The sequence below is a fragment of the Neltuma alba genome, unplaced genomic scaffold (genome assembly GCF_004799145.2).
Source record: "Neltuma alba isolate B1F8T4 unplaced genomic scaffold, ASM479914v2 tig00011850_pilon, whole genome shotgun sequence".
In the NCBI taxonomy this organism is placed as follows: domain Eukaryota; kingdom Viridiplantae; phylum Streptophyta; class Magnoliopsida; order Fabales; family Fabaceae; genus Neltuma; species Neltuma alba.
The window spans coordinates 334,005-354,740 of NW_021636455.1; the positions used below are offsets into that span (position 1 = coordinate 334,005).

General features: G+C 38.1%; 4 protein-coding genes across 7 annotated transcripts in view; 2 read left to right on the forward strand and 2 right to left on the reverse strand.

Moving 5' to 3' along the window:
* LOC114718489 (serine/threonine-protein phosphatase PP2A-4 catalytic subunit) overlaps positions 1-1,885 on the reverse strand; it is a 9,895-nt gene extending 8,010 nt beyond the window's left edge. Inside the window, exon 1 of the mRNA XM_028903818.1 lies at positions 1,764-1,885. The gene's annotated coding sequence lies outside the window, so the exon portion shown is untranslated. The remainder of the gene's footprint in view (positions 1-1,763) is intronic.
* Positions 37-4,857, reverse strand: LOC114718486 (pentatricopeptide repeat-containing protein At2g34370, mitochondrial). Its single transcript, XM_028903809.1, has 3 exons — positions 4,582-4,857; positions 1,764-3,445; positions 37-587 (listed from the first exon to the last, which is right to left on the reverse strand). Exon 2 carries the CDS (start codon positions 3,401-3,403, stop codon positions 1,778-1,780), a length of 1,626 nt encoding a protein of 541 aa, XP_028759642.1. The 5' UTR covers positions 3,404-3,445; positions 4,582-4,857; the 3' UTR covers positions 37-587; positions 1,764-1,777.
* On the forward strand, positions 4,512-20,736 carry LOC114718487 (F-box/kelch-repeat protein At1g55270-like). 4 transcript variants are annotated; one of them, XM_028903810.1, is made up of 4 exons: positions 4,512-4,522; positions 7,871-7,875; positions 15,960-16,174; positions 19,125-20,736. In XM_028903810.1, the coding sequence occupies exons 3-4, from the start codon at positions 16,112-16,114 to the stop codon at positions 20,373-20,375; spliced, it is 1,314 nt and encodes a 437-aa protein (XP_028759643.1). In that variant the 5' UTR covers positions 4,512-4,522; positions 7,871-7,875; positions 15,960-16,111; the 3' UTR covers positions 20,376-20,736. The 4 variants fall into 4 exon arrangements, with proteins under 4 accessions (XP_028759643.1, XP_028759645.1, XP_028759647.1 ...); XM_028903812.1 differs by lacking the exons at positions 4,512-4,522; positions 7,871-7,875 and having other exon boundaries at positions 15,760-16,017; positions 16,091-16,174; XM_028903814.1 differs by lacking the exons at positions 4,512-4,522; positions 7,871-7,875 and adding an exon at positions 15,760-15,891 and having other exon boundaries at positions 16,091-16,174.
* On the forward strand, positions 8,632-14,018 carry LOC114718485 (DEAD-box ATP-dependent RNA helicase 37). Its single transcript, XM_028903808.1, has 7 exons — positions 8,632-8,760; positions 9,159-10,067; positions 10,165-10,248; positions 10,761-11,003; positions 11,504-11,671; positions 12,075-12,188; positions 13,078-14,018. The coding sequence occupies exons 2-7, from the start codon at positions 9,327-9,329 to the stop codon at positions 13,561-13,563; spliced, it is 1,836 nt and encodes a 611-aa protein (XP_028759641.1). The 5' UTR covers positions 8,632-8,760; positions 9,159-9,326; the 3' UTR covers positions 13,564-14,018.

Genomic DNA, 20,736 nt, shown 5'->3' on the forward strand with positions numbered 1-20,736 from the left:
GCCGTGCATGCGGCCAAAAAGAACACTTTCAAACGACACAAATGATATACGTCCATTGAAAAAGGTCTAGCAAGCCCGACTCAACTCATTTGGTCGCACTGTGGCAAAATACAACAAAATCAAACAATCATTCTATTTGCATCTATCTATCAATGGATAATATTTTATTCAATTGAATGGATCACTAGTTATTTGAATCCATCCTTGCAAGTTCCAATTCTATAGCATTTTCACCAAAATCCCCACTAACGTTATCCCTTGAATAAATAGCAGTTTTTGTTAATCCAAGAGAATTGCCCATCCACCCGACCTCGGAAAACAACAACAGACAAAATACAAGGATGGAAAAAGAATGCAATGCAGAATGAAAGACCTCCCTGAATCAAAATCCCACAGTTTTGGTTCACATTCCTCCTCAGCAAGGAAGAGCCTGATTTCATAAGACCCCAAGTATCCTCGCGTATATAAAACATTGCTTTTAGCAACGATGAGATGTATGTTTACATCCCCCATCTCTTTCTGTAAGCTAGTCACCGCCCTCTTTATCGAACATATGCCATTCAATCATAATTTAGCCCATGAGACACCTGCGTAACAAGACTTCAGTGAGTTTTCTCGAATAATGGCTCTTAAACAAAACGGTCAAGCAATTATCAAATGCCCAATAAGAAAGGGGAAAGATTGCAGGGCGTGTTTGGAAAAATGTTCAACATTGTCACAACCCCGTTAGTGATTCTGCCGAGATGTGTTTGAAAACACATCAATGGTAATTCACATAAACAAGACACCATATGCCAATCTGATGTATATTGCATCCAGAATCACAATTTTTGTGAGCCCTAAAGATACAACGAAATGCATAAATATGTTCAGCAGCCTTACACAAAATCATAGCCGGAAGATCATTGTTGGTAAATTACAATGAGAAGCAGAATAATAAAACCTCATTCAAGTTCTCTCGGTTAAATAGGACAGGAACAAAACGTACAGTATTTAGATGATAGTCAGTAGAAAGCCGAATGGTTAGACCCTGATGTTCACTTGCAAATCCATTTGTGATAAGCATCCATGGTACCAAGGAATCCATCAGATCATTAACTGTTCAATTGCCAATTGACCAATATTTTTTAAGTAGTTCTATTTTTGGAGACCCTTTTCTTTTACACCTGTAACATATGGCATGGAATGGCAATATATAGCATGCAAGAATTATAGTTGCTTTAACGTATTTAACTCATCTCTGCTCTGTTTTCTATCAGACCAAATATACCATACTTAAGTGGGGAACATGAAGTCAGAGCTACCCGCCCATTTCAGGCCATCTTATAAAGGAAACAGTGTTGAAAGGATTTCCATGTATCTAAGCATTTACTCATAGTAGCAGAAGCATAGAATAAAATATGATACTATAGAGTTCTAGAATTTAAAATATTGCCTTAAACTTTCCAAAATAAAAAACCTGCTCAGATTTGCAGTCAAAACAAAGGGAAAGGGGCTTAAATTCTCTTAACGCACACTCACAAACCTATTTAGAACTATTGATAAGAGAAAAAAGCAGTGACCACAGATCAACATCCTCTGCTAGATCTGGGGGCTAAGAAACCAAACAAACTATCTTCTGCATCGAAGAGAAAGACAATAACTCAACGAAGTTTAATTACAACTGCTCCAAGACAAACAGCAACCTCTTGGTTTCATTATATCTACTTATCAAATGAGAAAGAGAAGGGAGATAATAACTCAATAACTAGGTTGGAAAGTACCGAGCTCCTGATGTTCACCAATAATCCCCGCAAGAGCACACCCCATCACTGAAATGGTGGAATCTTTTAGCATCTCTAATGATAAGGTCTCTGCCAACAATCTTGGAAATAATCTTTAGTGCATTATGACAATCACCACAAAAACGGAGGTTTTTGATAACCCTAATAGGAGAACGGGCAGGGCTGGTTAGGAGACCATAACCAACAGCAAGTCTCTCACTGTGGGCAAGAAGAGCTTCCTCTTTGCCTTCTTGGTCTATGTCATGCAACACAAATCTTGTTTCTGGAATATAGCCAACTTCTTTCATTTGTGACCTCAAGCTTCTAAGCAAAGCATAGATCTTATCATTCTCAGGATGAGAAGTATCTCCTGCTCGATATTCATGGACTCTGCTCCTTACTTCCAGAAGATTTTGTTTTGCTAACTTCTTCTTCTCTTTCTCCTTTGCCAGGTCTAAGGCTTTTACAAGTACAAGGCCTGCCTTAGATTGCTCGTTCAAGCGAGAAGGGTCCAATTGCTCAATTATTTCAGCACAACGATCCCCTAGCTCCATGTTTCCATGAATTCTACAATGATTCATCAAGGTCTCCCATACATCAGCACTCGGCTCCACTGGCATATTTTCAACAAAATGAAATGCTTCATCAAGATGTCCAATACTTCCAAACATGTCTACTATACTGACATAATGAGTCATAGATGGTACAATGCCATAGCTTTTGCTCATTGACTCAAAATGTAGGATCCCCTCATCAATATCACCAAGCATACTGCACGCAGCAAAAACACTGATGAACATTTTTCCATCAGGTTTTAGTCCCATTTTCTTGAATTGAGTAAATAAATCAATTGAATCTTCTGCAAAATCATTCTTTGCAAGCCAGGTTACCATAGTGTCCCAAGTTGTCATATTGCGCTTTGGCATATTGTTGAACACCTTGAATGCATCATCCATAGAACCACATTTTGAATACATCTCTAATATTCTGTTATACGTGCTCACCTTGAGAGGTGACAGATACCTTAAGACTTGTTCATGTATAATTTTTGCCTCTTCCAGAGCTTTAGCCTCCCCACATTGGTGCATTAATTGCAAATATCGAGGCAAATCCACTTGAATATGCTGCTTTTCCAGCAGTCCCAAAATTTCTACAGCTTCTTTCATTTTGCCCTCCATACAAAAATTATCTAGTTCCTCAAGGGTACCCATATATGGACTACTACCAGATGCCTCAGCTGACTCCACCTCAGGTTTTGCATTATCTGATAGTTGTGATCCGATTGTTGAACTCTGTACTGGGTGCAAATTTGGACGATATCGACTGTCTTTTAGATTCTGTGGAAATTGTCCGGAAGCTGCATTACACTGATTAGTCGTATTGTTAGTCCATGTGAATTGATTCTTTGGTGCCTGCTGAAAACTGCCGAAGTTTTGGTTGAGGTTCCCTTTCAGATTTCCCAGAGGCTCAGAGAGGATCTGTGAGCTATACGCATTGGAATGATATGCCCTATCCGTTGGTCCCTCCGTCCTACAGGCATATGAGAGCTCCAGATTTCCACTCGTGCCATTTAGGTTCCGTTGAGCATAGAGCCCGTCATGGTTCTCAGCAGATGCATTTAGATGCTTCCTAAAGCCCATTGGATTACCATCAGGAATTCCTCTTTGTCTGGCCAAATTATTCTGGAAAACATTTATATCGTTATTCAAGTTAGGTCCATCAACCATCTGATCAAATCCCCTAGAAAATCTCTCTGGACTATCATTTTTATGTTCATAGATTCCACTAAAATTTCCACCACGCTCACTTAGTTTGTTCCCAATTTCATTCTGAAGACCTTCAGAATAGCCACGGTGTTGGTGTGAGCTCTTCTGATTGTGCACTAGACTTCCTCCACACAACCCGCCTGCATGCGCTTGATTAACATTGTCGGAACTTTGCCCGTATGGTAATTGATAAGAATTTGCGCCATTTCGACTTGCAGGATAAAATTTAGCATGACTTTGCTCATAATTTAAAGAATCATCTGGTTGATAAGCACTGGCCGATTGAAAATCCAACCTTTCAGCAGAAGTACTGAGAGTCTTCCAAGTATTACAGATTTTGCTAGAGTCCACAATGTCATGCGAAGAACACTTGCTGAGCAGCCGTGTAAGAGATTTGACTGTGAGGAGCGAGGATCTGTTAGATGACATTGGTTGCTCGTACCTAACTAGGTCAAACGTTTGTCAGAAGTTGAACTGAAAAAAAGCCCAACAGAGGGAGAATGTGTCAGATGAAATGAAAGATGGAATTGAAAATAATGAAAACCAACAGGACTTCTTGTTAATTATCAAACGCTATTGAGTTAGACCCGCGTGTTTGTTCAACTACTTAGCATGAACTGAGAAAATAAACAAATATATCTTTAAATAAGCAGCTATATATTTGTCTGTATATGCAATTTTAAACACTGGATGAACAGCAAGAACAATATGGCAACATCCAAATGCGTCCATAGTTAATGACAAGCGAGATACTAACCTCGCTTCTTCTCGCCCGAAGAGCACTAAAAACACTCCATTCAACATTTCAATAGGTTGAGAAGGTAAAGAAGAAGGAGCAGGTGAATCTACCTAACATACCTAGGCTTCTATCCCTCGTGCAAACATTCAAAGTCAGCCGCAAAGGAGCTTCGTCCCTCTTCGCTGCTCTCTGTATTCGCAGCAAATTGATCGACCAAGAGAGACGCTATGGAATAAATTGGGTGTGTCGAGGGTGTATAAAAAATGCTTGTAAAAGGAAGAAATTTCAAAGTAGAAGAAGATTCGAAGCTTACAACAGAAGATCCGACGAGAGAGGACCGTGCTCCTGCCTCCTGGCTTCGCTTCAACGAGACGAGACGCCAAGACGGGACTGATGGAGGCGACGCCGACGAGAGAGGAGAGAGCAGAGGCGTCGAGAGAGGCGGGGCCTTTGGGGCGGAGAGTGTCGAGTGTCGACTACTGGACTGGCGGAGACGGACTGAGAGGCAAAGGTGGAGGGGAACAGCCGCGCGGGGAATCGCCAGTCGTGGGGAGGGGAGCAACCAAGAGGCGAGGCGCGAGAGCCAAGACTAGCGTGACCCTGCGAGGGTGAGCCTTGAGGTTTACAGTTTTCTTGCTCTTTTTTTAAGGCTTTTTGTTTTTAAAGGGGATAATTAACATATAAATATAAATCTTTATAGTTTTAACTGGTTTTTAATTATGTTCCTATAATTTTTTTTTTAAGTTCTTATACTTTCATATATTTTTAATCAAGTCCTTATAATTTTTTTCTGTTTATCAAGTTTTTATTGTTTTACTTTGTTTTTAATTAGGTTCTTATAGTTTTTATTTTTTATTTTACAAATAATAACATTTTAAAAATAATAAATTATTGTAATAATCTTATATTAATATTCTTTTAAATTTTTAGTTAAACAAATATATTATTTATTTTCAATTCAAATTTTTATAATTATAAAATTCAAATTATAATAATAAATTTTTCTAAAATTAAAATATGATTATAAATAATTTATATTTAAGTATAATTATTATTCTGATTATTTATTAATTACTAAATTATTATATTAATTATTTTGTCCAATTATATAATTATTAATTTAAAAATGAAATTAATTTCAAAGAATAAAGTTAATAAATAATTTTTCAAAAACTATAAAGCACCTAATTAAAAAATAAGTGAAACTATAAGGACCTGATAAAAAGAAAAAAAATAGAAGAACCTAATTAAAAACACATGAAAGTAAAAGAAGCTGATAAAAAAAATTTATAAGGATCTAATTAAAAATCAGATAAAACTATAAAGATCTAGAGATTAATTATCCCTTTTTAAAATATATAATACACTAGGCACGGGCGGCTCATCCATGAGTCGTGGCCCGCAACAGGCCCAACTTTTCCAAACTGGGGGTGGGGTGGCTGGATGCCGCATTTGTGGCATGTGCTCGCAGCTGTCCTTGCTGGGTCTAGCATACTAGCATCCATTTCTTTTTTGTGCAGGGACTTCTTTAATAAGCCGCTATGAGTTAATTCTACGAAATCAGCTCATAATCATATTAATAAGTAACCTATAAATATTTTTACAAGCGGATCTAAAATTATATATATACCTATACAAAATTTCTTCAAATAACTTGGTTTCCACAAGGCTAATAAGAGTGAGTTAACTAGTTAGTAAAGAGTCAGCTCATAAGCTATGAGGTCATAGATTCGAATCCCGCTTTTAATGTGAAGACATTATTAGTAAGTGATCTATAAGTATCTATATAAGCGTTTTTAAAACCTAAAAACATGCTTGGGCCTTGGACCAAACTCACCTTTTTCTTTGGGTACCAAACAAAACTGGGCTTCCATGGGTTTCTATATTTTGCGTGACTATGAACTTGTTTGTGGCACAATTATTTGCTTTGCCCTTCGCGTGTGTGCGTGTCTTTAATTTCCAAGCATGTTTTTTCACTCCGCAAATTATAACGAAAGGGGGTCACTTCTCAATTTTTTGGCCTGCCCTGTCAAGATAAAGAATTTTACAGAGAAATGGAGGGGAGGATATTGTTCTCTTCTGTGTTCCCTTAAATGTACGAGTATCGGAGTATGTTGCCTGTGTTACTGTAATTTTTAAAATTTATTAGTAAGAAAAAAAATCACATGGCACGTATATTATAGAAAAAATTAAATCCTTTTTATTCCAACTATCTCATCAACTTTGATTTTTTTTGTTCTTTGCAGAGCATTTGGATCCAGTTTAAATTAAAAATTTAAACCTCTCTGCGCTTGTCTTTCTTATTTTTTCTGTATCGAGTCAAATTTAAATTTAAAATTATGTGCACTTCTTTTGTTGCTCGCAGATATCTTCCTATTTACCTTCTTTTTTTTTTTCAAAAAAGAGAATCTTCAGTGTGCGTGTATATATGAATATATCGTTTTTAGTTTTTTGCTATAAAAATTTCATTCACTTTATAGACGATATATGGATAAGAAACACAAATCCATGCATCTTTTAGAACCACGTGAGGAATCTTGCACCTTAATTGATATTTTAAGCTCATCTTGATGCATTAATTTGAATTGCTATGGAGATCGGGTTACTGTCAAAGAATACTGCACCATGAACAATGGTATTAGAAAGGGAATTATTATATGGTAAAAAGAGGAAATAAAATAACTAAATATTTTTTAACACACAGGAGAAATCCAGGCGAAAATCCCCCGTTAGAAGTTCCATTAACGAGTGAAGAAAAGCCTTTCGGCCTGATTGCACCTTGTGATGCACAATATTGGAGTTCGCTAACAAGTATGGCTTGCCAAACTAGAAGTCCTATTGATTGATGAGAATAATATAATAAATTTTTATGCATAAAAAGTATTGATACTTTAAAAATTAATAAAAACATTTTTCAATTTTGCTAAGAGGTTACTCCGGCGACAGTGCGGCGGGATCATTCGTCTGTCACAGATCGACATTAGCCACAATAATAAAAACTTCACCTAATCAAAATCCCAGCATCCAAAGAAGAGTTTCATTTCACCTACTTTCGTCTTGACCCCGTCTTGGAAGTGGTAATTAGGAGGTGTTTGGAGTAAATCGAGACAAATTTCTTCACATGTTTACTTCGTATGCTGTAAAAGTATTTTTAAAACCATGATTTTGCTTCAGTCTAAATACCCTCTTAGAATATATTTGTTGTGCATTATTTGAGAGCTCATGGAGTGCCACATTGTCCAGATCTCCAAGCCCAGTATATTGCATTATAAAATTTTTGAATAATGGATAATTTACAATAGAAACGGAAATTTATTGAATTGAAAAAAAAGAGAAAAAACTGCACATGAAAAATGTGCAAAAGAAAAAAGCTATGTATGAATGGAAAATTAATAAGAGCACGTAAATTACATAGAAAGATGTCACTGAAAAGCGACTCCTAGTAATTTGTATTCTCCATTCCTTACGGGAAGTTTTTCTCATATTTTGCTTGAAGAATTATTGAAAAACGAGTTTTGCAATTTTTGAGACAAAATCCATACTAATGTTGCTATTATCAAAACTAGATTTTAACGAAGATCAACGGCCTTGTACGCATAAAGTGAAGGTGATATACTACCTCCTATTTTTAATATAAGATCTCATTTGATTTTTATTTTGCTCATAAATATAAAACCATAATATACTTTGTTTCTAATATTTATGTATTTTTTTCTAAGATAGTCCTTCTAACAATAATAATTCTAGCCAATACACTTGATTAGCAATGATATTTTAGGAAAGACAACACCTTTTATGACAAATAACTAACTTAACTTCTTTCCTTAATCTCCTCAAATTAGTGAACTAGCTCTTATAATTAGGACCGGCAGTAATACTACCCCCGGTTCTTAATATAAGACCTCGTTTGACTTTTATTTTAATCATAAATATAAGACTCCATCTACTTTGTCTCTCATATTTATATATTTTTTCTCAAGACAGTCATTTTAATGATGGTAGTTCTAACCAATACACTTAATTAGTAAGGATATTTTAGAAAGAGCAACAACTATTTATTACAAATAAATAACTTAATTTATCTTTTTAATCTTCTCAAATTAATCAACTAGTTCTTATAATTAGGATCGGAGGTAGTATATTGCAGAGAAGGAATTTTTTGCACGTGATTTTAAAGAATTGAGAAGCGGACGGTCTGGATTCAGCTCAAAATAAACGGTTCAGATGCAATTTAAAAAGCTTGATGATGTGTCATATTCTGAGCGCTCCGATCGACCCAACGGACAGAAACCAAAGCCGCGCTGGGACCGCAGAAACACGCTGCGTCTGTAATCTGGATCCCGGAGAGAGAGGAGGAGAAAGAGGAAGATATTTTTTTATCCCACTTACGCGCTGTCTGTCGGCGAACCAATTTAGGGTTTCTTGATCGTCTACCTCCCCCACTTTGTTTCGTCATCAATTTTAGGGTTTTAATCTCTACAATATATTTCAGGTGAATCTATCTCATCCCTTCTCGTTCTGCTGTGTTTCTTCATTCGCGTATTGATACCACGCTCGCTGTTTTGGTTTTGCCACTTGCTTTCGTGAGTCATGATCAGGATGTTTCCCTTTTTATTTATTTGAGGGTTGCTCATGTTATTTGGGCGAGTCAATTTAATGGGAATGGAGCACGCTGGTTAGTTGTTTTTCCAGGGTGGGTGGACAAATGGGGCTTGATTTTGTGTTGATTACGTTCTGCTCGTTCACAATTTGAACATTGCAACTATCTTCCATTTTCTTATTTCTATTCGGTGTTAATTTTATTATATTTTATATAAATTATCGAGATCGAGTTGTCAAGAGGTTGGAACAGTTCTCTCCGAGCGCTAATAGGACTTCATTGAATTGCAGGGTTGAACCTGAAGAATTTTTATTGCGATTGGAAGAAGTTTTTTTGCACCAACTGAGGATTCTTTTTGCTACTTAAAGTTATAAGTCCTATCCCTTATTTGAAAAAGGAGCGATTTCCTGTGGAAAATTTGTTGAGAATTCTAGGCTCCGAAAAAATAGTTATTGACTATGCGAACTTCATGGGCAGACTTGGCTGCGAGCTCTGCAGCTGAAAGTGCAGGTCCTGGCTCTTCTGCCAGCAATGCGGGAACTGGTAACACCTCAGCTCCTTCACGCCCAGTCTATGTGCCTCCCCACCTCCGGAACCGTCCACCTTCTGCAGAAGCGCCTGCTCCAGCATATAGTGGCCGTGCTTCTGGTTCTGGCACTGGTACTGGTAATGTTGGATCACGGTTGGCCATGCCCAGAAATGAGAATCGGTTGGGGTACGGTGGTGGCGGCCGTGGTGGATGGGGAAACAGAGGCAGTGGTTGGGATCGCGGCAGGGAGAGGGAGGCCAATCCCTTTGGTGATGAGGATAATGCAGAAGAGGCATCTGGTGAGCAGGAGAATACAGGAATCAATTTTGATGCATACGAAGACATTCCTGTGGAGACTAGTGGTGCAAATGTGCCACCACCAGTGAATACATTTGCGGACATTGATTTGGGTGAAGCACTTAATCAGAATATAAGAAGGTGCAAATATGTGAAGCCAACGCCAGTTCAACGGTACGCCATACCAATATCTCTTGCTGGACGAGATTTGATGGCTTGTGCCCAGACCGGTTCTGGAAAGACAGCTGCCTTCTGTTTTCCTATCATCAGTGGAATTATGAGGGGCCAACCTGTGCAGAGGCCACCTCGTGGGGTGCGTACAGTGTATCCACTTGCTCTTGTTCTTTCACCTACCAGGGAGCTGTCAATGCAAGTGAGTCCATCACATTAATCATTTATTGTGGCATGCTTTTAATTTGCAGTTTTCCTGTGAGATATAATAGATTGGAACTGTTGTGATGTGGTTTCAGATACATGAAGAAGCCAGGAAGTTTTCTTACCAAACTGGGGTTAGGGTGGTTGTTGCTTATGGTGGTGCACCAATAAACCAGCAGGTTTGTGGTATATATACATGTGCATGTATGCGTGAGTGTGTGTATGTGTGCGACTTGCTACAACTTGATTCTATTTATAGGGTTGAAAGAATGTTTGTCATCCATATGGATTGAAGGTGTTTAATCTTTCTTGAAAAGAAAAAAGTACTCATGATTATAACGGTCAGGTCTATATTGACTAGCCTGCAAGATGTAGTAATCTAAGATGATAATTTATTCGCTCCACTTTCCCAATTATTGATAACTCATGTTATGTGAAGCATTTTAGTTTGTAGAAACCTTCTTCCATTCAATATAGCATTATTGGATCCCCAAAGACTGAATGAGTGGGTAGTGTGATCTTAGGTCCAACGACTATTTGTCTCTATTGCTATTTTGCTGGTGTACAATGTACATGTATTCTTTTGGAGTCACAAGTTTAGTTCTTGAAGATCCATCAAGAACTTATTTTTTATTGCCAGTACAGACTTAGATTTGGTGTGGTTGCCAACAAAAATTTTAATTTTCTGCAGCTGCGAGATCTTGAGAGAGGAGTTGATATTCTTGTGGCAACTCCGGGAAGATTGGTGGATTTGCTAGAGAGGGCTAGAGTTTCCCTGCAGATGATAAGATATTTGGCCTTGGATGAGGCAGACCGGATGCTGGATATGGGTTTTGAGCCCCAAATAAGGAAGATTGTGGAGCAGATGGACATGCCTCCTCCAGGTGCCAGACAGACTATGCTGTTCAGTGCCACATTTCCGAAAGAGATACAGGTTCGACTTCATCTTTATATGTCCTTCAAAAGTTGAGCCAAACATGAGGTGTTGTTAATTAAGCTTGTGTTTCTTAATTTCACCTGCTTATATGCTTTACTGGGGTTGCTAGACTTCTCCGAGCATCTTTATCGGCTCCCCTCTCTCTAGAAATGACTACAGACTCTTGTTACTTAATGCTATTTGTTGGAATCTCAATAACATATGCTTGTGTATGTTAGGGAGAATTGCAATTGCCCTGAGATGCATTTTACTTGTTAAATTATGAGTGACAGACTTGCACTCAGGAGGCTTTGGACCGTAAATCACGCTGTCAACCTTCTCTGAATAGGAGTAACTGCATTTAGAAACAAATATTGTCAAATTTTTCTACTATGAATTAAGAATAGGATGATAAGTGCGCTGATATGTATGAATAATGCAGATGAATATTAATATTTCAACCATGCCACTACCATATAAATTGATACTATTTCTTATCATTTCTGGATGATATGCAGAGATTGGCCTCGGATTTCCTTTCAAATTATGTTTTCCTGGCTGTTGGAAGAGTGGGGTCAAGTACAGACTTGATTGTCCAAAGAGTTGAATTTGTTCAGGAGTCTGACAAGAGAAGTCACCTTATGGACCTTCTACATGCTCAGAGGGCAAATGGTGTGCAAGGAAAGGTACTATCAAACTTAATGTGTTTCACTTGCGTAAAATTCAGCATGCATGTTTACTGAAAACCTTTGGGTAATGGGTATCACTCAGTGAAACCCATCCAAAGTGAGTGTGAACTAATAAGCTTGGGTGGTTATCGGTTTTGTGTCTTCTATCAATGCATATATTATGCTGTCTTAAATATTTAGGTGTTTCTTCTCTTGCTTTATTTCTATCAATCCCTGTCTCTCAGCTCTTATGTATGTTGCTTGCCTCTGCCTATGACATGTATGTCTGTAATAGCATTTTGTATCATTCTGTGGATGATCTTGGGCTTCTGCAATTTTGTGAATTTCCTCTCTTTTTGTAAGTCATTGCGACTTTATTCATCATCTTAGACCGTGTAATGCATGGTTCTGATTTTTGCAGCAAGCTTTGACATTAGTTTTTGTGGAGACAAAGAAGGGAGCTGATTCATTGGAACATTGGCTGTATATTAATGGTTTTCCAGCTACCACTATTCACGGGGATAGGTCACAACAGGTTGGTATGTTATGTTGTAAAGTCTGCCTTAGTGCTGGTGTGTAAATTTCTTTACTTTTATTGGATAACCAAGACAATGTTACTTGATTTATGAAAGTAGATATCAATGTTAAGATATCGTGTTTGGTTTATTCTGGAAATGAATAGTGGGTTTGAATATATTTGATCCCTGGAATAGGCCGTTTGGATCCTAGTGTGAAGTTTTCCACACCACATGCAGTCCCCTCTCCTCCCCCAGTCCCCACTCTTCTGCCTGCCTTCCGATTAACTTGGTGGATAATGAGGATCCACTGGAATTAATTTTATATTTGACTCCGGACCCAAAAAAAAGGAGAAAAAAAAAGTTGAGTATATTGGTCAGTTATATCGGTATAACATTTACTTTTGCCTCTGCCTCCATGTCCTTTCTAACAAATAAGGAGAAAAGTGATCCATTACATACCCTCCTTTCCTTCCTTTCTGTGTGCTCGTCTCCTAAATCACTGAATCATCTTTTTATGCCAGCATTTATGTCAGGAGGCCGAATTTTGGTATAATATGGCCAATATCTTTCATTTCTTTTCATATTTGGCATAATTGCTTAGATTTATATGCTCATGTTCGCACATTTTTGTTGGTTCCTTTAATGCCGAAGCTAGTACTTATCATTCTGTAGTTGGAATGAATGTGACCATAACCCAGCTACTGTTTAGTTTATGGTTGCTTACAGCGATTTTTAGTCATTGGTGCAATAGAGCACTGCCTATCAACTTGCAATCTTTTCTTATTTGATGACATATTATCTGTCATTTGCTTATTCTTCTGTTATTACTATTAGCTTTCTATTGAATTTGTTGCTTGTGTGTGCCTGTTTGTATCTATGTGTCGTTATTCATTGGCTTACCTGCAGGAAAGGGAGATGGCATTAAGGTCATTTAAAAGTGGCAACACCCCCATATTGGTTGCCACTGATGTGGCTGCACGTGGTCTTGATATCCCTCATGTCGCCCATGTGGTCAACTTTGATCTACCAAATGATATTGATGATTATGTACACCGTATTGGAAGGACGGGAAGAGCAGGGAAGAAAGGTCTTGCCACTGCATTCTTCAATGAAAACAATGCATCCCTTGCAAGGGCTTTAGCAGAACTGATGCAAGAAGCAAATCAAGAAGTGCCTGCTTGGCTCTCACGGTATGCTGCTCGATCATCTTTTGGTGGAAGGAACCGTCGATCAGGTGGAGGCCGTTTTGGTGGCCGTGACTTCCGAAGAGAGAGCTTCAGCAGCAGAGGTGGTTCTGATTATTACAGTGCGGGAAATAGCAGTGGAGGGTATGGGGCTTCTGGTGGGTATGCTGGAGGATACGGTCCTGGTGTCACAAGTGCGTGGGATTGACTTCGGCTTCGAATAGCAGTTTCATACTTAGGTAGTAGGTGCTGAAATACACCCATAGGAAGGTCCCCCTCTTCCCCCTCTTTTTTTCTCAAGTCTATTATTATTTTTTGCTGTCATTTTGCCCTTCCTAGTGTTTGGAGTCACATTTTGTACTGTTTGCAATGCTAATGATGGAGGGGACGGGGGAATGTGTGGTATTTTTACCACTTTGATAGAGGTGTATAATGTTAGGCAATGGGATATCTCTAGTGTATTTGAGTCATTTTTCTTGACCGCTTTATTTAGTCTTCAACATTATCTGTTCACCTCTCAAGTCTGGCCGGCTTTTCCTTTTTCTTTTTTTAATTTGGCCTAAAGCTGGATGTATGTGTTGCCATATTAGAATCCACCACTCTTGAACATAGAGGCTTGTAACTTCAAATGGCGAAGAATAAATCCAAAATTTCCCCGTCAAACAGTAGGGTAATCTCATTCTCAGGATGCTGATGTGGAAGAACCAAAATGATGGTATTTCGTCCCGTTTGCTGAGCAATATATTTTAAGGGATTGGGATTGGGATTAAATTGCAAAATTGTGTTTGGTATGTGATGGCAGATCTAAGAAAGGTGAAGGATGAAGATGACCACGTTAGAAGCAACGTGTGCGCGTGGAGGGGGGGGGGGGGAGAGAGAGATAGACACGATTATATTAGCAAATTGGAGTATAGTGATATCCCCAGCAAGCGGGCCAGTATGTATAAACAATCATGCTACAAATATCTGATCCTCTGTGGACTAAGAAAAGGGTGAAGACGATGTGGGGTGGGGCTAAGAAAAAGCTTATATCGAACGGCCAAAGACTGGATCGGAGATAGAGGATAAGGTGACCAGAGGAGGAGGAGAAGGCAATAGGAGATGGAAGAGGCGGAGGCGATTGGAAACAGATCTGGGGAGACGACCTGAGAATGGGGAACGGAGGACATTTTGGTATGAAAAAAATCCTAATCCCAGGATTAAATATCCCACATGCCCAGTTAGCAAGTAATTCTTTACATTAAACACCTTTTTGATCGGTTTTGACCATTCTAGCCTCGCGATGTTTCGCACCAAATGGGGGCATGAAGGTGTTGAAAACCCACTCTGTATTTAGCCTATTGGGATGGCTCCATCTCAGTATTTAATTGCTTGTTGCTTGCGTCCTATTTAAAAGGTATTTGAATAAAAACCAAACTATAATTTTAGAAGTGTTTTTACGGTATACAAAATAAATATATAAAAAAATTTGTTTCGTTTTGCAGAAAAATGGTTTTTAAAAGCACTTTTTGAATTGGCCAAACACTCCCTTAGATTCTAATAAAAGGAAGCCAAAAAAGAAAACACTTTATTCATTACTTCAGGTTGATTTTCTATCTTTATTCTTTTCATAGACGCGGAAGACAATTAATGAGTGGATGAGTGATGAATTATACGTATTTGCACTACAAAATGTGTTTTATATTTTGGGTTGAAAGAGTATTAATTAAGGATTACACTGATGATCCTTCCCTGCGTACGAGAAATCAACTGCCCTTTTGTTTTTAATGTTAATTTCACGTTCGCTTTGGCAATTTGTTTGTCAGAACAACATGCCAGCAGTGGAGCGTACGCCGTCGGATATATTTTCTGTGCTGTAGGATCTGTCTGCATTAAATTTAGTATTTTTATGTTGTGAACCACAATTAAAAATATCGCGGATGTGAAAATTATTGTTTATTTCTCCTGTGTTCCACACAAAAAGGATATCAAGTACCCAAGCAATGCAGCAAGTAGAATTGTAAACAAGAATTAAGGTAATTATTTTCTTTTTACCAATTATAATAAGTTGTAATTTCAAGAGCGCAGAGTAAGAATAGAATAAATATTTTTATTATTGACGACAAAGACCATGTATAAAAGTACTATTAATACTTTATAAAAATGAAAACTGTGAATTTATATATGTCACAAATGTTTATTTATTATTGTTCCAATTCATTATGCTCTTTAAAACTATTTTTATCAGTATACCTTTTTGGTAAAATTATATTATTCAATTTGATATAGATTCTTCAGAGCATTTTTGTCGCTTGAATTAAAGCAAATTGTGGTGGGAAAACGTAGGGAGCCAATTAACAATAGAGAATTGAAAATCTTCAGTTCACAGGAAAACCAGCAGTTGTAAAGAACATTAGGAGAACAATACTTTTTCTAGATATTAAATACGTTTTATGAAAACCCCAAAGAAAATCAAAAGTTGGTGAAGCTTTCGGCTCCAGCTGGAGAGAAGAACGGTTCAAGCAGATGATGGGAGGGGAGGTGCCTTCACGACTTTGTACCACTTCAACCCTCGACACTCGCAAAAAGTCCCATTTGTCTTTTAGCTTTTGCTTGCAGTTTCAGTTGTAAAAACACAAGCTTTTCGCTTCTGTTTTGTTGGATCAGATTCAAAGAATTGAGGGTTAGGCTTTTGATCTGAGCTCAGCATGCTGAATTTGTCTTGATATTCATTCGAGGCGACTCTATCATTTCAGTTCCCAAACTCTGCTTCAGAGATGAACCAACTAGTTGAACACTCGGCGAATGCTCAAAGGGGCCCCCGAGTTCAAGCTCCCCTGGTCAGTATATCTGGTTCTAAGATAATTCTATTTTCAATTGCTTTTGAGTCTAGTTTTTCCCCAATTCGTGATACTTGAGATAAATCCAGATGAGTTCTTGTTCAAATTTCTTGGTCTTAGCAGTTTGTCTTTGTTGGGCATTGTCAATTAGCCGAGGATGTGCTTCACCTTTATGCAGAGCCGAATTTCTACCTGCTTTTGCGATGGAAGCAAAGAATTTATTTGTTTTTAGCGTCTGATGAAAGCCTGAATTTTTGGGTGGCCGGCAAATTCTTATTTCGAATTCCCTTTCTTTTTTTTAAAAAAAGTCTACATTTTATCATCCATTGATTTGTTTCTTGAATATCCAAGTAGAGTTCTTTTTCTCCCCTTATACTTCATAGTCACATTGTGGCTTTAGTCCTTAGGCTGCTCACTGGGAGGAAGCTCTCTTTTTTCCTTTGAAGGCACTGGTCTCTGAAGATGTCTCTCTTGCAGCCTCATCATTCCTTTTTAGTTGGCTTCCTGAGATTCTTGTGTAAATCTGATAATATAGAGCACAGAGATCTATTCAACTGGAATTTTACATCTAGGGAATGCTGACTATTGGATTCTAACATTGTGGTAATTTGGTAACAAGCTCATAAGGTAGAAGGAATGCTAGTGATATTTCGTTCTTATTCTGGCCATAAGCTTATGGTTTCAGAATAGTAGAAAATTTTCTGTTTGATAGGGTCAATACACCCTATAACTGTTATTGGAAGAGTATTATAGGTACGAAAAAGGGAAATCACTATACCAAGGAATTTGTTCGTTTGAAGTTTAAGGCTTCAATAGTAGGACCAAAAAGGGATGTCACTTTGATTCTTTTACATCTCTTAGGGGATGGAGACTTCAGTACTTTTTTTATTTTGGGTGGGGGGAGTAGGTGTTTCCTCTAATGGATTTGCTGATATAACGAGCACTCTTGTGATCTTTTGTTTAGGACTTTGTTGAATTATTCTACTTTGATGCATGTCTCTCCCTCAACATATTCTGAAAAACATTTTGTTGTCAGGTTCCCTATTTATAAACTTATAATGTTTGTCCTTAGAATTTCTTATCTCCTTTGAAGCTTGCGCTCCTGCTTTTTGTTTCAATCTTTCATTTAATTTTTTTCTGAAATACGTTGCCTTCTAGTTCTCTCTTCCTCTACCGTATAGAAGAGAATTTTGTTTGATTTACTTATTGCATTTCTTTTTTACTTTATATCCTTGATTATCCATTAAATGCTACCAAGGTAACCTATATGCATAAATGCACAAACGCGCGTGCGCACACACTCTCTCCCCCCCCCCCCACACACCTGCTTCCTTGGTTGTTTGTTCCAGCAAATTCTTCTACTTAACCATATCATTATTAACAGGTCCTGCTTGGTGATTTTCGTATGTCTTGATTATATGTCTTCATGTTGTGTGCTATTTTTATCTTTTTTTCTTTTGTTTACATATAATCAGGCATCATAATTCTTTAAAAAATTTGTTTAACTGACCTCTGTCTTTTGATAAAATCTGTTGGTTCTATTATTCTCCTTGGTTGATCTCCTCGTTCAACCCTGTATTGTCTAACCAAAAATATTTCTTTCTATATATCTTGACTAGCCACTACCGCGGCCATCCTGGCTTTCAATATAGCACTGTACAAAATAAGAAATAGCAGGACAAGACAATTTTAAAAAATCTCATTGTAATCATAAGTATTAAATACTTTTACAAAACTTCACAATTAAACATGTGGGAGAGATAAAAAAAATGCTGGGTCGTTTGTCTACTTGGGTAGTCAAGCATGGGTTAGGGCATAGATTCTTCCGGCAGACCCTAACACTCCCTTCTCTTTATCTACTTGTTGAGAGAGGACCTTTGTTTTCTGATGTCTTTTGTTTAATAATTTGAAGGGAGGGTGATGCCTTCATCAAGCCTTCTTGACCATGCCCATTATAGGCTGGAACAAGGGTGCAAACATCGGATGAAGGCAATAGTCCCACTTCGTGGGATCCCTTGAAAGTTTTCACTTAGGCGTACAACTCAAGGGGTATACGTATATGCAACTAATTTCTTCTGTTGTATAGCTTGAGCTGTAGCCTTTCATTCCCAAAAAAAAGAAAAGAAAAAGAAAAAAAGGATATAATATTTTAGGAAACAATAGTGCTGAGCACCTCCTTCTTCCTGACATATTTTTGACTTTAGACAAAACGTATCCACATCAATTAAATTATTGCTGCATGTACAGGGATATGTTTTACTTTTCACCCTGAAGTGTCACTGAGTTTTATCTACTCAGTGTTGATGCTCTTTTCTTGTCCTTTTTCTTTATAACTACTTACTTTGTTTCCCCATCTATTCAAACAAATACTTCTAAACCCTTGATATGACTTGAACAGTTGGGCTTACGTACAAATTTGAGTTGTTGCTGACATGTCTGGTACATCAATCAATACCACCTTTATTCTGTTACTAATCACTTCTTTAACAATGACTCTTATCTTTGTGTGGAATGCTTTGGATTTGGGGTAATATCATGCCAACATGATGTGCGTGATAGAACTTGGTTATTTTCCGTCAATCTCAAAGTCCTAGTGTCAGCATTGAAATTTTTATGCCTGTAAATGATGTAATGCTAATATTTAAATATAGATTTTCTAGAAGAATAAAGATCAAATTTGTTCTTGAGATAATTTGCTTTTTTTTTTTTTTTCACCAGATCTTGGTCATATCATAGGGTACTCTGTAAAAAATAGTCTTTTGCCGTCAGAAGTTAGAAAGGAGACTCTGTGTATAACTCCTGTTTGCTTATGCGCTTGAGTGATTTGCTAATAGTCATAGACATAGATGGAATCTAAAAGAGTGCATAAACTTCTTATAGATTCTTATTTGCTCTTGGTTCACCAGAATATTTTGATACTTGTAGTATCCTGACAGTGAAAGCTTTACAGGTTGACTCTGTTTCGTGCTACTGCAAAGTTGATTCAGGCCTGAAAACAGTTGCTGGGGCACGAAAATTTGTTCCTGGGTCAAAGATCTGTATCCAACCTGACATAAATCCCAATGCGCACAGGAGCAAAAATTCACGTAGAGAAAGGACACGGGTTCAGCCTCCTCTACTACCTGGCCTTCCAGATGATCTTGCTATTGCTTGTTTGATTCGAGTGCCTCGGATTGAGCATAGGAAACTGCGATTGGTTTGCAAGAGGTGGCAACGCCTTCTTTCTGGAAACTACTTTTATTCACAAAGGAAAAGTCTTGGAATGGCAGAAGAGTGGGTTTATGTCATCAAAAGAGACCGTGATGGGAGAATCTCATTGCATGCTTTTGACCCTATCTACCAACTATGGCAGCCACTGCCACCTGTTCCTGGGGAGTACTCTGAAGCATTGGGATTTGGCTGTGCTGTTATAAGTGGTTGCCACCTTTACTTATTTGGTGGAAGAGATCCACTAAGGGGATCAATGAGACGTGTCATTTTCTACAGTGCCCGTACAAATAAATGGCACAGAGCGCCAGATATGCTCCGGAAACGTCATCTCTTTGGTTCTTGTGTAATAAATAACTGTCTTTATGTGGCTGGTGGGGAATGTGAAGGAATTCAAAGAACTCTTCGGTCTGCTGAAGTTTATGACCCCAACCGGAACAGGTGGAACTTCGTCTCAGAGATGAGCACCCCTATGGTGCCCTTTATTGGTGTATTCCACAATGGAACATGGTTTCTGAAGGGACTTGGGTCCCGTCGCAATGTAATATGTGAAGCCTATTCACCGGAATCCGACACATGGACCCCTGTTAGTAACGGAATGGTTAATGGTTGGCGAAATCCTAGTATCTCACTGAACAGACAACTCTACGCACTTGATTGCCAAGATGGGTGCAAGCTTACTGTTTATGATGGAGCGACAGATTCATGGAAAAGGTTTATAGATAGCAAGTTTCATTTAGGTAGTTCCCGGGCTTTTGATGCTGCTGCTCTCGTTCCCCTGAACGGGAAGCTGTGCATTATCCGCAACAACATGAGTATCAGTCTAGTCGATGTTTCCAGTCCAAACAGGCATGTGGAAAGCAATCCCCACCTGTGGGAAAATATTGCAGGAAAAGGTCATCTCAGGACTCTGGTTCAAAATTTGTGGTCGACAATTGCAGGACGTGGCAATTTGAAGAGTCACATTGTTCACTGTCAGGTGCTTCAAGTCTGAGAAGCAAAGTGAAGCTTTTGGTGATGCGGTTGGGGAAATTGCTGGTTTCCCCGGACGGAAGAAATCAAGCACAAGAGGTTCATTGTATTTATCCTGTTTCTTGTGGAGGGACATGTAGGATAAGTGATGCTTTTTCTTGTAAAGATGAGTTTAATTGATGATTTTGGGAATAGAATGAGGTCATTCCTTTGCATTCATGAATAGGAGGAAGAAGCGGAATCGGATGTTGTAAATGTAATTCACAGTGATTAAGGCTATGCTCTTTCCTTTCATTAGAGTCTGCTATTAGTATTAGATATGATATGCTTTGTGACTGTTGTACATGCCTTATTAGAAGACAAGCCTATACCTAACAATTATA

Bases quoted from the DNA above. Each gene is read 5' to 3' on its own strand.
- LOC114718487 (XM_028903810.1), top strand. From the start codon at position 16,112: ATGAACCAACTAGTTGAACACTCGGCGAATGCTCAAAGGGGCCCCCGA. The intron at 16,175-19,124 runs GTCAGTATATCT...AAAGCTTTACAG, and splicing joins CCCGAGTTCAAGCTCCCCTG to GTTGACTCTGTTTCGTGCTA.
- LOC114718486 (XM_028903809.1), bottom strand. From the start codon at position 3,403: ATGGGCTTTAGGAAGCATCTAAATGCATCTGCTGAGAACCATGACGGG.
- LOC114718485 (XM_028903808.1), top strand. From the start codon at position 9,327: ATGCGAACTTCATGGGCAGACTTGGCTGCGAGCTCTGCAGCTGAAAGT. The intron at 10,068-10,164 runs GTGAGTCCATCA...ATGTGGTTTCAG, and splicing joins CCAGGGAGCTGTCAATGCAA to ATACATGAAGAAGCCAGGAA. The intron at 12,189-13,077 runs GTTGGTATGTTA...GCTTACCTGCAG, and splicing joins ACGGGGATAGGTCACAACAG to GAAAGGGAGATGGCATTAAG.